This window comes from Lytechinus pictus, chromosome 7 (assembly GCF_037042905.1).
Source record: "Lytechinus pictus isolate F3 Inbred chromosome 7, Lp3.0, whole genome shotgun sequence".
NCBI lineage: Eukaryota > Metazoa > Echinodermata > Echinoidea > Temnopleuroida > Toxopneustidae > Lytechinus > Lytechinus pictus.
In genome coordinates this window covers 35,927,715-35,945,660 of record NC_087251.1, presented here as the reverse complement: position 1 = coordinate 35,945,660, position 17,946 = coordinate 35,927,715, and the positions used below count along the sequence as shown (strand labels likewise).

General features: G+C 35.6%; 1 protein-coding gene across 1 annotated transcript; it reads right to left on the bottom strand.

The window, feature by feature from the left end:
• Positions 1–294: 294 nt before the first annotated feature.
• On the bottom strand, positions 295–15,345 carry LOC129265794 (forkhead box protein N3-like). The gene is made up of 4 exons (XM_064102589.1): positions 15,219–15,345; positions 14,423–15,014; positions 3,653–4,162; positions 295–351 (listed from the first exon to the last, which is right to left on the bottom strand). Exons 2-3 carry the CDS (start codon positions 14,996–14,998, stop codon positions 3,911–3,913), a joined length of 828 nt encoding a protein of 275 aa, XP_063958659.1. The 5' UTR covers positions 14,999–15,014; positions 15,219–15,345; the 3' UTR covers positions 295–351; positions 3,653–3,910.
• Between the last annotated feature and the right edge of the window lie 2,601 nt (positions 15,346–17,946).

Here is a 17,946-nt window from a genome sequence, read left to right as displayed (position 1 = left end):
TAAATACAACTCTTTCTGCAAATGGAGGCCTGAACAGCTCACAAATCATGCATAACTTACAGCCTTTAGAAACATAATTATTTGCGGGATCCAAGAGAGCAGGATACTTTGGAAACCTATGCTGCCATACACAGTCCTATAGTGAGCTATCCCAAATGGATCATTAGTACCTCCCATTAAAATGGAATGCAGGCCTATATGCCATTACCCAAGGCATGGAATTTTCAATGGACTTCATGAATGAATAAATGACTAAGTTAATAAATGACTAACACAGCATGAATAAATGACTAACCTGGAATGGGAACTCCATTGTAAGCTGAGAGAACTGTAGAAAGCCTGTTTTGATTGCTGTTTAAAAAAAAGGAATAGAAGAGAGAAACAGAGACGTCAATAAGACAATTGACTTATAATAAACCCAAACTAGCATAGACGCAGTAGGAAAGACATTCTGGAATATATGCAATTCATGCCTAGATATCTACACAAATATTATAAAGAGATTGTACTGTGAATACAATTCTCATCCAGATGGCCACAAGAAAGTGAATATAAACAGGGAAATTAGAGAAAATACTAACAACTTACCTTTCAGATAGTGGAGAGTACTTTTGCCTCACTTGCAAACAACTATCATAACCATCAGTAAACAAAGTAATAGGACTGTAAATACTTTGACAATTGACAATAAACAATTCATGAAATCCCAACAGATCATTATAAATCCCCAAGATGAAAAAGGACCCTAGATGTTTAACAGCTCTCATATCTCGCCATTCCCCCTACATCCATCTCAATTTTCTTCAGAACACTTTTTTTCTTCTTTACCTCTGAGAAATATTTCAAGAAGGGATCAATGCAATATCTATGGTTCACTTACAGAGGGCAGGGATCATGCTACCCGAAAATCCCTGCGCCCTCTGAAATCTGATCAAATAATTCCACTTTTGGGGATTCTGCAAACTGCACCCTGGGAATACATTAATCAAAGTCAGGTGATTCCTTTATGACAGTTGACAGCTTTTTGTGACTGGATGCCTTTTTTTTTGGTTTGGTTTGTAAAGGCCCTTTCCATGTAGGACATCCATTGTAACATTCAACTGAATAGTTGGAAACACAATTTCGGGAACTTGTAAAAATAATAATGTCAGGAACTCGTAAAAATATATTTTTTTTAAAGGAAACATTCATTCGGAAAAAAAAAACAACCTTTTCATTTTACAGGTACAATCTCCATCATAAAATGGGAAAGAAAAATACAGTATCTTCTTAAACTTCAAATCTAATAAAATCCCTTTGATTAGTTGAACTAGAAGTTTGTTTTAAATGTATGTTTTATTTTCTCTGATTCACAACTATCAGTTATGATGGCCAATAATATAAAGGGTGCATTTATACTCAACTTTTTATTTTCTAAGAACAGATTCACACTGCATATGGAGGCATGAATGCAAGAGACGCTTCACATGTACCACAAGGAAATATGCAAAAATTGACTCTCTATAAACTCCTTAATTAGTTTAAAAAAAAGAGATATTCTCATTAACAGTACCTCTGATCTCACTATGCCCTCTGCATTTCACTTATTCTGTTTTCTAAACGTACGTATAAATGCACCCATAGCCACAATCATACACTTACAAGTCCTTGAGTTGATCAGGTAATTAGTGTTCAGATCATTGAACAACCACAGGAACAGACTGGTCAATATTTACACATCATCGCCTTGACCATTCATTGTCAGAAAATTTCTCTCTGGTTAGCAATATCCCAAATCCGCATAAAAGGATAATGATTGAAGAGTCATCCCCCGTTTAACCCCATTATCATAGTCTGATTCTTTTCTTTATATGTTTTTGTTTAATTATACTATTTTTTACATGTTTTTTTTGCAATTTCACTTCACGGTATTGGTTCCGAGTTCTTACATGGGTATTAAAGTAAATGGTAAAATGGGAAGGATAGTCAAACCCCTCTTGTCTTTCACAAAAAATCTTTAAAGAAAACTCATTGACATAAAAAATAGGGAAAAAATGAATAGACTTCTCCCTATATCTGGTCACTAAGTTAATTTTATCAAATCACAGAAAGACAAAAACAATAATCATATTTTCACACTGGAGAAAACTCTGGCCTTTTCCGACCTGGGAAGAATCCCCATCAGAAAGTACCAGGAGTTTTTTTTCTGTACTCAAGATGGTATAAAATCAGTGACAACTTTGAAAGTTTGTAGATGGGTGGGGCATTGGACAAAGTTTTACCTCTTTTTGCATTTGCATTCTTATTTTAACGTTCACACACATTTATTCAACCATGATAACAAATGTTTGACATGCAGGTCGCTTCCTCTTCATGTTCTGATGTCCATACTCCATTGACTCTGACACCTTAAGCAAATTCAAATTCACACCAAAATGCATACTTGCAAATATGGTGTGCGGAAATGTAGCTATGTTTGCACAATGACAGCCTGCAAAGAACGCTGGCATACTTTGGGAGGAAGATATAGAGAGATTTGATTTGATTTGATTAGACTCTACTAAAACCCATTTTCATTTGTACCAATTGATAAATTTGTAGTCTCCATATTTATTCATCTTGCATCATTAAAATCATTTTATGTCCCATAAAAGGAGTTAAAATCAAGATTCCCAAATCCAGACAAAAGGCCCCCATCTAAACTAGATTAATAAATTATTCCTTTATAACCCAAATGCCGATAAATTGAAACATACGGAGATACCTCCATGTAATATACTCATAAAATTTATTATGATTCAAGGAATCGTTTGAGCCAAATTTAACCCAGGAAGTTAAAGACTTTTTGAAGCACTAAAAATTTAATAAATCTATCTCCATTGGATTATATTCTTTGTGTACATACAGTTTAATATCCCACGAAAGGGGTTTCGCCCAAGGTTGAATAAATTAGAAGATAGGATTATAAATTTTGAAATGTGATAAAGCTACATCTATTCAAATAATGAAGTACCATAATTTGACTGGGAATCAATATTTGCATCATTCAGATATCATTTATCAAATGTAGGTCGACTTTCTTTTACAACATAGGCCTTCTTATCGTGTATCAGAGGCGATATATGAAAAGATGTTTAGGAGTGATAAACTTTGCATTTCTCTTTGGCGAATCCTTGAAAATTTGAATAAGGCAAGTGTTCTGATGGAGAATTCAAAGACTTGCACTGAAGTGCAGCGCAAACACTCTCGCAAACACTCTCGCACACACAACAAATTTGTCCAAACAAGATCTCTCAGTCAGTTTGTCTTTCATTTTCATCAAACTTTGCTCATTTTTTTCCTTTTCATTGGTTCATTTAACTGTTTAACATTTTGGAGGAGGGGGGCAGATTGTGACAATGGAAGAGATCATTTGGTAAGTTCCAGACTTAAGTTATTTCAGGTCAAGGAACAATATTTTACATTATTTTCATTAAGGAATTGATGGGGCTAAATGAACTGAAAAAAACATAAGAAGAAATAGAAGCAAACTAGAAGCATAAAAACATGAGAACACTCAGTAAAGGCAGAAATCCCGGTACATTTTTTGGTTGAGGGCGCTATTTTCCCTAAGCCCTTGCTTAGTTCTGTCCGGGGGGGGGGGGGGGGGGGGGATAAGAACAACTCTAGATACCTTGAGATGTTGGAAAGTGGTCCTCCTGAGAAACCATAGGGTGAGTATGGCAGGACATGATGATACGGATGGTAAGGTATTAGGGAGGGGTTAAGGGGTAAGAGAGGGGAAGGGGGTTGGAGTGGTGGTTCAGAGTTCGGAGGGGGTATGAACATGAAGGTAAGAACAACTCTAGATACCTTGAGATGTTGGAAAGTGGTCCTCCTGAGAAACCATAGGGTGAGTATGGCAGGACATGATGATACGGATGGTAAGGTATTAGGGAGGGGTTAAGGGGTAAGAGAGGGGAAGGGGGTTGGAGTGGTGGTTCAGAGTTCGGAGGGGGTATGAACATGAAGGTAAGAACAACTCTAGATACCTTGAGATGTTGGAAAGTGGTCCTCCTGAGAAACCATAGGGTGAGTATGGCAGGACATGATGGTAAGGATGGTACGGTGTCTTTCGCAGAGCCTGAAGAAGGTTGGGCCTGTAGTCGGGATCCACACACCATAATGAACCTTTACCTAATGACTAGATAGAGAAAGAGGGAAATAATGGGAAAAACTATTGAGTTAAGACATTAGAATGAAGGTATACATTTTTATTTTGTAGATTAATCATGTAAGCTCTTCACTTCATCCATTTGTGATTCAAAATACCAATAATAATAACAGCTATTTGAGGATAAAGTATTCCACTACATTTTTTTCTTCATATTTCTCATACTTTTTATTGGATTGCGTTCTTTTAGACAGAATTCTGGAGAGGGGAGATATAATAAATGTCAGTGAATCTTGATTAGAGGTCATGGGGGGGGGGGGTTCTGTGGGTACCGATGACTCCTTTCCCTGCACATCTTATCTCTCAGTCTTCATGATACTCTGAAACCGAGCAGTGTGAGAGGTGGTGACTGCAAGCATCGCTCATAATGGAATAGGCCCACTCAATCATCTCTTTCCACAACGCATCACTCGTGGCAGATTATAATCTCATATCATTCAAGTAAAACAACATAATTGAAACCAACAAATCAATGAATAACCAACGGGCTCATGACGAAAGACAAAGAGAGCACTCAACATCAACAACAAAATGTTTCCGAATGCCTGGCCCGTGATGATTCACGGTGTGATGGAATTCCTGCCAAGAAGATGTATTTTTGGCTCAGTACATACCCTCGTCAAGATGTGTCACTTTATGGAGGAAATATGATATGTGACCGCATGCGATGGTGATATTTATGGTATGTTTGGTGCATATCTTGGATGCATTACCCACAATGCACTGGAACAATAAATCTTGTCTTGTACCATGTGCTCTGGCAAATTAGGGACTTTTATTTTTTTATGAAACTATAAGAGTTAATAGCATTGAAATTACCATCAGATGAACAGAAATATTTAGGCATAATGGATTGTTTTTTAATCCTAATATTATTCATAGGTTTTATACTTTACCCAAGCTCAGTCTAAAACCCATTATCAAATTCTCACATTGCATTAGCCTACATCCTAGCCTCCCATTCCGTTAGTATCCCTCTCTTCCCACTCATTCCATCGCTTGCAAATACCCGTATTGATCTTCGCACCCAGTTCTCGCTTTGAACCAACGTGCGTTTGTGTACCCCTTGACGGCTTCACACGTCTGATGTAGAACGATGGAGAGTCCCATGAATAGCATTCCCATTTTGGGAGATTCTCTCACATCGGAGCAGCATTGTACCTCATAATAAAATCACACCTTTCCCCTTTTTTACAATTTTTTGGCTCTTTTTTTCCCCACCTTATGTTGCTCAATATGATAACTACATTGTAATGCATCTGTAACATATGATTCAGTCCTGTTTGTATTGTAACCAAATACCTTAACGCAATCATTGGCAAGTTGACAAGGTTGTATTAATGTTCACAGCAGATTTTTCCTTCAATTTTTTTCTATGAAAAAAAAAAATCTGATGTATGGATATTCAGGAATATCATATTCATTTGCAGAATTACCATCTAAAGTACTGTGGTAGAAGTTCTGTTATCTCCGATTCTTTATTCAATTTATTTACACTCTCAATAAAAACATGAAAAACATACATAAGGTACATAAGTAAAACATTGTGACAACATACAAAAAACATATTTATGAGAATGAGGGGCCAACAAAAAAGGGCAGATAGCCTTATTGAGCGTTGACCCAACAACTATAAGACAAAATCAATGAATATTACAAAAAAAGTTAACATAATTCTTTATCTTTATGATAACAAGAAAGATTTTTCAAATTTCATAAAGACGTATTCTGCAATTGGTCATTTTCATTTTTTTTTTGCAAAATGAATGATGGGTGAATAAAATGACCAAACCAAAGACACAGAGGAACAGAGAAAAGGAGGAAGGGAGAGGGAGAAACAAAGAGGCAAGGAAAATAGATGGTGTGATAGAAAAAGAGGGGAGGAGGAGGAGGAAGAGGAGGAGGAAAGAGAGAGATGGGGTAAAAGAGAAGGGGTGGGATAATAAAAGAAGAGTGGGATGCACTTTTGACCACAAAGGCAATCAGTCAGTCATAGCTGCAAGAAACACAATATGAAATATCAGATTCTGTATTGCCACTATATAAAAAAAAATGCAGCGTTGTCCATCAACTGTGCATGCTGCCTGGGTTTAACTACCAGCAAGCCTATCAGAAATAATGAAGAGAAACAGACTTCATACCAAAATGAATTTGAAGTGCAAGAAAGAAAGAGAGAAAACACAATGAAAGAAGGAAATCTGAGAAGTAATCTTGCTACAGCTCCGGGGCATCATCTCTGTAATTTGCTTGGTTTCCATGACAACAGAACCAAACAACAGCTTGGTGCTGGTTTTTTAACATATACCCTAGACCCTCATTGTTGTAAAGTCTCGATTCCTTTGTTTAAGGAAGTTCGCTGGTCTTGCTCAATAAGACTCTGGCATTGCTACTCAAATTCAAACGAAACCACTTGAGTGACAATTGTAATTTTGGATACTTGATTACAAGAAAATATTGCTAACCAAATGAGAATGAGAAAGTATACTGTCTCAAAGATTGCTGCAAAACCCAAGTATTTTAATCAAGTTACCTTTTAAAGGTCTTTTGGAATAAACTATACACTCGCAGCTGGCCGTTGGTTCTAAGTGCCTTTAATGCATTGTTCTGACTATGCATTTGGTTCTAAGGAAGGAGGGTGGAATTGGTATTACAATCTATATTCTAATGAACCCCAAAAACAAAACACACATCAAAGACTAGTGACAATTTTAATCTAAATATTCTGTTTCACAGGATTTTGTTATACTTAATGGATAAATGGCACTTGGACATGTCATCATCTCAGTGCAAGAACACCTTTAAATACCACATATTCATACATCAAAAAGAAATACACTTTAGCATTTAGCAACAAAATAATACAGGGAGCTAAGCTATGCTTGGGCATTCATATTTCAAATAAAATAGAAATAAATCTACAAGTTATTCAATCAATGCAAAAAAATTTTTCCTATGTACTTTCTTTATTTTAGTAATTATAGATAACTTCAGCAAAATTAAAAAAAAAACACCAAGAAACAAAACAAAATTGAGAAAATGAGGAGGTATAAGGAAAAAGGAGAAAAGGAAAAATGAGATAAAGGAAAAGAGAGAAAGGGAGAAGAAAAACTGTATTCTCCACCAGGAAATTTTCAGTACGTTTCCTCATATTACAAATTCCACATGAGAGGGGAAGGCAGAAACAAAACCGATAGCGAAAACAAGGAAGTTTGCTGGCCTTGTTTTGAAAGCTTCTTCCTGATCAAGTCAAAGAAAGGGCCAAGTTGAAATAAGGGAAATTAACACAAAAATACAGAGAAAGTGTGAAAAAACAGTAATTCATGTCCCAGGTAACTAACCACTGACCTCATCTGTCACAAGCTGAGTAAGCCAACGGTTGCTAGGGTGCTTTCATTGCTAGGCAACGGCAGTCTTCTCTGGACAGGACAGGAAGAGGAATAGCCTTGCGTTCTAGCAGTTTTCTAGTAAAAATCTCTGCCCTTTTGCTTTAATTGAAGCACTTCCATGTGCTTCACACCATGCTGAACAAAAAATTACAGGTTATTTTGATGAAGAGTCTTGATGATATACTATATATCTTTCAGTGCTGTCAGACCTACTCGAATTACAAAAATACCTTATTAGCTGAAAAAGAACAATCTACCCCAACTAGGGTAAATACATGCCCACAATAGATGGTGTAATGTGAAGCCTCTACAGTATATTGCTGATTCTCTGCCACAGAAACTTTCGAAACTGACTTGCAAGGTTCTTATCATCAGTTCTTAATTCTAGATTCATTAACTTATTCCTGACTGAAATCTTCTTCTTCTTTTTTTTTCTAAATTCTAAGCATGGATCAATTCTATGAGAATGTGCAGGGCTGTATCCCACGACTAGCACACAGGTGGAGGATAGAGAAGATGGAAGCATCACCATGGTAACCATGCCTGAGAGGGAACAGAGGGATGCTGCTCAAGATATCTGAAGGGATGAGCCATGCTCTCTAGATTTCCGGAAAGGCGTCTTTTTGCTTTCCTCTCTGCTCTTTTCTTTGCATACCACTCCTGTCATGTACTCCACGTTTCTCCAGATTTTCTTCTGTCATCTTAGCCTTCTTTTTCTCCACTCCTTTCTTTCTTTACTTGCACTCCTTTTCCCAGAGCACATTTGCTCTCATCTTACACTCTCACTGGCTCATCCAGGGTGTGTGTCATGGGGGGTTTACATCTGTGATTTTCACCAACTAATTTGCTCTCAGCCAATCAGATGCAAGGATTTCCTATAGCTTATAACAATAGTCAGTGAGAATGAATGACAACACTTTTCATGAAATGCTCACCGGAGTCAGGGTGATCTTATGTTTCATTAAACATCATATGATAACTGAAAGAAGATAGTTTTCATGTGTATGATAAAAAAATAATATTACTTCACCCTATGCTCTTTTCTTTCAATATTCAATAGGCCTATATATACCGGTACATTAGTATTCTAAAATTACAAGAATCTTTGCAGAGAATTTCTCCAAGGTCATGGGATTTTTTTCATTGCGAAAGAAAATAACGAGACCTTTAGATGCGAGGCAAGAGGAATAAGCATTTAAGCACGTCATGTTAATAGCTCATTAATACAGGAACTGTATCTGGTTTGAGAGGGTAAAAGCACACATAATAAATCAGGCTTGAATAGGTTCTCCCAAATTAAGGTGTTTTTGCGGCAGGGTGGGTGTCAAAGCACCTCTATATATGCATTATCCAATCACCTCCTCTTCCAATTAACCCTTGAGTTTCCAAGACAATGAATGCTTAATGGTAGAGGAAATAAGACACTTCCTTGTAGTAAAGGAGCCATGATGCTCTATGCAATTCTGAATTCCTGTACTGGACAAATGACTAATAGAAATATGCCTATACAGCCAAATACAGCCTCCATGCTAGGCCTACTACATGCATTATTGCCTATCGAAAGTGAAGTCCAAAGATGACAATGAAAGCAAGGTCATATGATAGCCAGTTAATGACTACTTTGAACAAAATATATATATCAGAGAGTGTTAGGTTTTTTTCCACTAAAATCCAACATAATGCAGAACTTCCAAAACCACAGAACTATAAAATAGTGATGATTTTGCTTTAAAAATATTAGAAAAGAATCATATTTCTAGTTGGAGTTATCTAGAAAATTAGGAAAACCTTATCAGAACAAGATTTCAGAATGGTAAACAGTTCAAATTCAGACTGGTAGGAGGTCTGACAATGGCATGAATTAAGAAACCAGATTATTAGAGCGATCCACCTAATAAATGCCCAAATAGAATTGATATACTGTAACCAACTGAACTTCAAATTCTCTGTTCCATGAGTGCATAGGGACGCTCTTGTGTGAGTGATATGCACTATAATAAAAATTCCCTAATTATAAAAAATAAAAATTCCGAAATTATATTTAAAAAAATTGAGCCCATTATCAAACTATTGAACAGATCTGGAGGTGCTCTGCAGTTGTACTTATATCATACTGCATAATGGTATCAATAAAACAATTTTCCTTTTTAGTACATGAAGTTCTTCTAACCTCATGTACTTAATTGGTAACAATAAATTGAAAGGGGGGGGTGAATTATCATAGCAGCTGAAATTATGTTCTGAAAATGTTTCAGTGAAAAAAGCATACCAATTACATGCACATTCTCATCTCACAATGACTAAAAAAATTGAACACTTTTCAGTGCCGTGCCAGTTAATGACCCCAAATTGCATGGCCTTTGTTTGCTATCATCATTTTTACTTTGTTGGGCCTTCATAGGCAGGTGAAGGGGGAAAGCGGGTCAGTTGCTATGGCGATAATATAAACAACGGTAAACATCGACACCAGTTCTTTGTTCTTTATTGGAGATGTACTTGTTAAATTAGTTCTACCATGGGCATATTTTGATACCACATCCCCTGTTTGACCTTTATTTTAAGAATACAGTATTGTTCCTTAGGAAGGAAAGAGGTTTTTTTTTTTTGCAAACTAAGAGAAGAGCATGGATTCAGAATGAAGATTTCCTTAAAGAATAATTTGTAAAATTTTTCTTCTATTACATCTAAAATACTTCTACCAAGTTCTTCTAATGGTATTTTAGCTCCAACTTGACACATATATATCAGGGATTGAGAGGAAGTCAGGAGATCCGAGGCTGAAAACAATGAATATGAAGTAGACTTCGAACATATATTACTATTGGTCAAAGGCACAGGCCAATATGGGCTCATGTCCTGCCTGACCTCTCCCTCGTCACCAACGTGTAACTCGAGTAAAATTACACTTATTCCTAAAATTTCAATTACTGATACCGAATAAATTGGGTAATGCTGTAGGCTATGTAGACCAACAACATTTTTTCTGTCCTTCCTTTGGCAAACATTAGTTTGTATATCTAGCATTATTTGCTGTTTTTTACTTTGTGCATACAGACAAACATGATTGCCTTCACAGATGAAGAAATGAACTATTATAGGGCTTACATATAGGCCTACATGTGAGGTGAAGGTAATAACATACTTTGTAGTTGAGTAACTATTTGCTCATATATTATTATACTATAATCTGTAAATTTAATTTCAGAAAATGATTTGAGGTGGAGGGGGGGGGCAATTGGCATTTCTTAAATGCAACCTTAACATAAAGCATAAGCATATCCCCCAACAACAAAAAATATATATTTTTTTTTAATTTTTCAATTATGAAATGTATAAATTCTATTTGTAAAGCACAGGCATACATAATACACATTGGATAAATGGAGGAAGCATTTTCACCTCAATGTGACAGACCATATATCATCCACCAGTTATAAAAAATATCAATTCAATCAACAAATCAAGATATCTCCCAAATAAATGTTTTTTTTTTCATTTACAAGGTATAAAAGATGACCTTTCATACATGCAGATAGCTTTATTCCAGGGCAAAAACATTATCAAAGTTATTAATGCAAAAAAAAAGGGACATGGCTGTTTGATCTTTGACTTTCCTTTTGTAAAATATGGAGTTACACTGCGTGTACATGTATCATACAGCATGAATTGATTTACATAACAATATTATTCTTTACATAACATTAGTGTATAACTCCAAATCTGTGTTAATCATCTTGATGATCATAAAACTATAAACTATTATTACACTTTTCCGGTTCTTTATCCTTTTCTATGCCCCTGCAGGAAAACGCCCCTTGGATTAAGGTAAAATAAACTTTAAAATTGCTATCATATAACAATAGACGCATACCTTGATCAAACAAAGCCTACATTTACGTAAATACAACATGAAAGAGTTCCCAGGTCTGTATATGAACATACACTTTACATGTATACCTACTGAGATTTATATCATAATAAATCCTCCATATGTAATTTGGCACAAAGTGACACTGATATGATTTAATTCCAATGTATGTTCCAGCCATATGACACAAATTATATAAACAAGGAAAAACCTAAACCTATTTTTGATAGGGTAATATTTCACACTCATGATATTTCTTTTGTCAAATGATAAATGGATTTTAATTAGAGCATATCAACAATTCATGAAAAAAGGAGAATATTTTCTCAAACCAGTCATATTTATCTATCATTATTTCATTCTGGGAAGTCATTCGAAAGAGGAACCTTGAATGAGGAACTCTTTCACAAAACATTAAAACACAAGTATTTAATTCTTGCAACACTCCTGTGAAAAGCTTCCTCAACCTGACTAACCAATGGAATAATAAAAAATAGCGATGCTACTACAGTACCTTGTAAAGCTTTTATTTGATTAGAGATGTGACTATACAAAAGAAAAATTATTTGTTCTCGAAACCAAATAATTGTACTTTTTTTTTGCAAACCAAATGATAGTTAATGAGTGAACTCTTAATCTCCAAACCAAAAGCAAGATCATTAGAAAAAATTAAGAGAAGTGTAAAGTAAAGAAATGAAGGAAAATAATGATCTTCACAAGATAAGTACAATATGCAAAGAGACATGAAAATTTGATTTACCCCTTAGAAAATGATATCAAATGAAAAGAAAAATTAACAAAACTTTGCAAACTTCCTAATTGATCACTTGAAGCAGCAGTTTTGAACTGTACCGCTAGTGAAGTACAAGCTAAACTGTGGGTTGTGATTTTTAAGTGCTATACTGACAACAGCTTCTGGAAAAGAACTAGAATGTGGGGGAAAAGCCTGAATATTTTCATGCAAAAGGCATATTTTGACAAAAAAGTCAGTGCTAAATGAACCAAATCCTCCATTCAACTTGGTATTTGATAATCGTTATCCTGATAAACATCCCTGTCTCTATTTCACCTTCTCTTTCCCTCTCTCTCTCACCTCCACCCACAGCTAATATTTGTCAGTTTGTGTCATTCCTCAACGTAAATCAGCACACATTGAGATCTAACTTCCTAATGACTGCCAAAAAAAAAGGGGAACCAACAAAACTTCTACCATTGGTTGGAAGATGAAGCCACGCCCCCAAAAGTAATTGTTGATATAGTACAATGCAGCACGCACAGGCATTTTCTATGCAAAAAATAAAAATAAATGCTATGTCATCAGCTTACTTATGCAACACATCTGATAGGTCGCAAAGCTTCAGAATTGTTTTTCCATCACCGATCCCAGATAAACATGTAAGTTTGGGTAAACAAGTGTACAATCCCATGAATTAATTTATATATATTCAGAGTCTTTCCGACCCATTATATTCATATATATAAATGAAGGTTGGTTAACATTTAAAATCATTGCAAGAATTTCATATTTCTGATTTTTCACTTCAATTACTAGTAATATTAACATAATTTGATGTAAATTTTTCAATATTGTTAATGTGAAACAAAGTTCATATCAAAAAAATAAACTAATTTGAATTTAAATATTGAATTTAAAATACAGAAAGAAAATGGGCCTACATGTATTGCCCATGTTAAGCATGATCTTGACAAAATCTTTTCTTTATATGGCTATGCTTGTTTTATTTGACATTTTTTTCATTCAAATTAATTTCATATCAGGGTATATTGCATCTTTAAATGCAAGTCTAACTGACAAATAAAGAAGAAATGAAGATAAATGTGAAGAAAGGAAGTACTTCTAGAGGCATTACATTCAGAAAATCAAATCCCCTCCATGCATTGAGAGCAAAAAGAAAGATAAACTTGAAGAAAAAAAATGTTGAAGGAAAAATAATCTTGGACAGAGAGTCTTAATTCTCAAGAAAATGTTCACAAAAAAAATGCAATAATCAAGATTCTACCTTCTCAGGTATTCAATATCAATGAGAATAAAGAAAATCCATCACAAAAACTTTGAGAAATGACAGCAAAATTAAAAGAGAAACTTAAAAAATAAAATGATGCACAAAGTAATCTTTGAGAGAAAATCTAAATTCTAAAAAAAATATTTCAAAACAACCCTCAAATTGCAATAATCTAGCATATATTCTCTCAAAAGATGAAACAAATCCATGATATTGATAAAAGAAGATCAAAATCAACGGAAAAAAAAAGAAAGGAAAAAGAAAGAAAGCCAATCACATAAACTTTGAGGGAGAAATGAGGCAAGTCAAGTTGAAGGCAGCTCCCATTATCTCTTGACGGGCCGTTCCTGGCTGCATTCGTTTGGCCTGGAAGTAACCCAACGATGGAAGTCACACTCACATTAGTCCCCATAGCAACCATGCATCGGTTGCCATGGCAATCAAATCAAAGTTGCCTGCACTCTCAGCCAGCAGGAAGTGAGTAAAAAATGGCAGCCATGATGAAGAGCAATGGGATGTTTTCGTTGTTTTTAGCGAAGCAATCAAGCCAGAGGACATCATCAAAATAAGGAAAACTTAGTGCCATATTTTTTTCTCCCTTTTATTGTTTTTCAAAGCGCTATATATTATTTTCACTTTTACATTTACCATTATATTTTTATTTTGATCTTTGGATACTTTTCAAGCCGTACTTTGTTGAAAATGACTTTGGATTTCATGACATAAATTCAGCATCCCAATTTATTATTTTTCATGCCGTCATTCTATTTCTCAAACGAAATAGAATTGAATAACTGCAGAGGTGAACAAGGGGAATTTTACTATACTTAAAAATAATTTGAGTACTCCATTCACAATCGCCATGGATATTTCCTGCCAAGAAAATGGACATTTCCAGCCCAGGAAATGAAAAGAGAACATTTTTGCACAAAAATATTTCACTAAAACTTACTTGTCCCTTGATTTTGTCGACTTTTCGGAAGCACTTGTTGAGAGAGAGATTGTGTCGCACTGAGTTCTTCCAGCCCGTAGGCGCCGTGCGGAAGTATGGAAAGTGATCCTGAATGTACCTGTAGATTTCCTTGACGGGAAGACGCTTTAGAGGGCAGTCCTCTATCGACATGAATATGAGGCAGCTGAAGGAAAAAGGAGGTTTGCTGTTAATATGTCGATGTGGGTCCATAGGATCGTCCTGGTATCCATAACCATTATACGTATTGCTACCAACGTCGTTTTCCTTCGAGTACGACTCATCGTCGTCATCATCATCGTCCAAATTGATGTCTTTAAGAACATTCGTGGTGTGCAACCACCCGAGGGGCTTCAGTTCATCGTCGTCCAGCGGGCCCTTGTCCATTCGAATGGCTCCAAAGCAGCTGCTGCTCAGGTCGGGCAAATCTGTATCCTCCATCTCGATTTTGACTTGTTTCAGTGCAGTCGATAACGCAGAACTGGGGAAACTTTGGCTGAGACCCAGCGTGAGGGGTTTCTTCAAGAGAGTGTCTTCTGGCTTGCGATTAGGAGGCATGGTGGCTGGTCACCACCTGGACAAAGAAAGAAAGAAAGAAAAATAATCATAAAGCTTTCAACTTTAATTCTATACGCTGCACGATAAAACTAACAAAGAAAATCTTTTCACAAAAGCACTTTTCAATATTTCCCCTTATCTTTCCAATCTTCCTTCCTTTCCTCTTATCCCTTCGTTCAAAAGACTTTCCTGATAAAAAAAAAACGATATTAAATCTCACCATGCGAAGAAAAGTTATCCATTCCATTTTTTAAAAATCCTTTCAGTAACTATACCAGGTGAAACCAAAGTTCTGAGGACTGAGATTTTGGGTTGTGTGCTGGCAGTACCAAAACTCAGAGTTGGGTGCAATGCTGCACCCCTGTGCTGCCAAAGCAGGCTAAGCCCTGCCCCCATCATTTGCATGACAAGGGCTTCTCCACCAACTCATTAAACTAACGGTAAGTTAGGAACAGCCCAATCTATATAACATGGCAATGATTGAATTGTATGCCACCGTGGCATTGGCCTTTACAGACCATGACATCACAATAATGAAAAGAAAGAGAGAAAGAGAGAGAGAGCGGTGGTTTTTAAGGTTTGGCAGGTAGGCTGTTTGAACAGGGTCAGACTTTTCATTAATTTGGAAATCAAAAAGATTTTGGAGCACAATAAATCGGGAAGCTATATGGGCTTGCACTCTCATGATCTTTATTGCATGATTGAGTTATCTTTTATTTGATTTTACTTTTTTTAGACTTAAAGATAGAACTGCCCATGGGGATGTATTTTTTCTATTTTATATAGATCCCATTTTTTTTTAATTTCTTCTGTTTTGTATATATACAAGATGAATTTGCCGATTTGGATAATTTTGACAAATGAATTATCCCCAAATTATAATAACTATGAAACTTTTTTAATCTAAGTTTTAATTGAAATAAACCATCAGCAATTACAATATTCATAGCTATGGAACGTAATAGAAAACTTTTTAAAATTCACAATGAAACAAAATGTATCATCACTTAATTTGATATTGCAACATAACATTCACATGAACGCCAGCACCCTCAATCACACACTAACATACCACAAATAAACACGATGACAACCTATGTGAATGACGACATTCAATCTTGCTTTCGGTAGAGCACAGCATGGCCACATCAACTGTATAGGGTTTCTCTTTCAGAGCTGATCATACAATATTGTTTACTGTAAAATATTTCTACATGGAATGTGGGGTATGTGGACTTGGACTGTACACAAAACGTGACATATATCGTACTCATCTTACACACTATCACGAACAAGAGAGCAAGGGGATCACAAACCAACTTAGCCTCTATACAATAAAACTTGAGAAGCTTCTGTTGGGAGAGAAAAGTGTGAGATCCTCTCCGATTTCGCCACAAAGGCCAGAGACATTCTCATCAGGCAATAAACCATTGCTTATGACAAGAAATAAGCATCTATTCAGACAGTTATCATTTTATTTCTCTTCTACTTTACGCTGGCAACAAGATGAAATGTGACACGATAAGTAGGGCTTGAAGCGAAGAGACAAGTCAAAGCCGGTTTCTGTCGTTTCGAGAAGTGGTGAATTAAGTGAAGCTTTTGTCTGATGGATTAGAGATCATTTCCCCCTTTTTTCCCTTCAGACAAAGTGATCATCTTCAAGGCTAGATTTATTTTCAAAATAATATTGAATCATAACAAAATTGGAATTCTAATGCTTTCATGTTTTTGTTGGGAAGTAAGAAAAGATGCCTCAATGTATATTCTGTTAGAAATTACCTCTTTTCCATTAGTCCCTTCACCACCACCATCACCACCTCTTCTGCACATCTCCCTACGGTTTCCATGACATGTGCTCTGGTGACAATTGCTCCAAAGGAAAAAAGTTTAACCAAATATAAAACTTATCCTCCAACACTAAATAAACCCTTATCATTATCTTAAAATTAGTCAGAACAAAAACTCAACTACTGTAACCCTATGTCCTCTAGCTAAGATATTAAGACCGGGGCAAATGTCGCAAGAGCAAATGTTGCATCACCCCCTACATTACATAGATCTCCCCCCCCCCCATATTGCACCATGCCTGTATTCTTCTCTTCTCAACTATTTCTCTGATATAATTTAGGCCTACACATTAATCAAACAAAACATTAAAATATTCTCTCTATACTATTCTTTCTTAATAATGAAATTCTCTATTCTTTACATCATGTTTTCAACTCTAATGCATACATGTAGGCCTACAACTACAAGGTCCAGTATATATATCCTGTCCTGTTATCATTTTATCCTTATAGCATAATATACACATGATTATCTGACCTCTGGATTGCAAATTCTTCAAAGGTGAACCGTGTGACTCGCTGGACATATTTCATTCATACATGCATTGAGAGATTTAGGTTTGGGTTAAATGACAGGATCATGACTTCTGTATGCAGGTCTAGAGCTAATGGTGTTATGGACTGATAGAAAGCCAATAAGAAAGCCAATGAGGGACTATGGAAATCTTAAATTTCATTTTTTCACTTATCAGTATTCTTTAAATATTCTTACATTAGTTCATGAAAAACAATTCTGCAAGACAACCTGAATGAAGAATTTTATGAGAATAGTCATGACAGATTGAACGATGTCACACCATTATCTATCAATATTTTAATTTCAGAGTTATTACACAATACCTTGGCACATTCTTTTTATCAGAAATCCTGTGTATTTGTAGATGTCAGTATGACGGAATCAAGTCTACTACATAACTAAAAATATCGGATGCATCCAAGAATGAATCAACAGTGGTAGGCCAGACTTCGCGATCTGACATGAGAGTTGGTGAATCATGTAACAAATTACTTGTATCCATACATATATCAATTTGATGAAAAGGAAATGAATTTAATTTTCCAAACCTCATTGATAATTTTGTTTACACATGGGTCCAACAT

What these genes read in the sequence shown, in the direction of transcription:
- LOC129265794 (XM_064102589.1), bottom strand. Translation starts at nt 14,998, where the DNA reads ATGCCTCCTAATCGCAAGCCAGAAGACACTCTCTTGAAGAAACCCCTC. An exon ending in TCGACAAAATCAAGGGACAA is followed by an intron (nt 4,163 to 14,422) that starts GTAAGTTTTAGT and finishes TTCTCTATCTAG; the next exon opens with TCATTAGGTAAAGGTTCATT.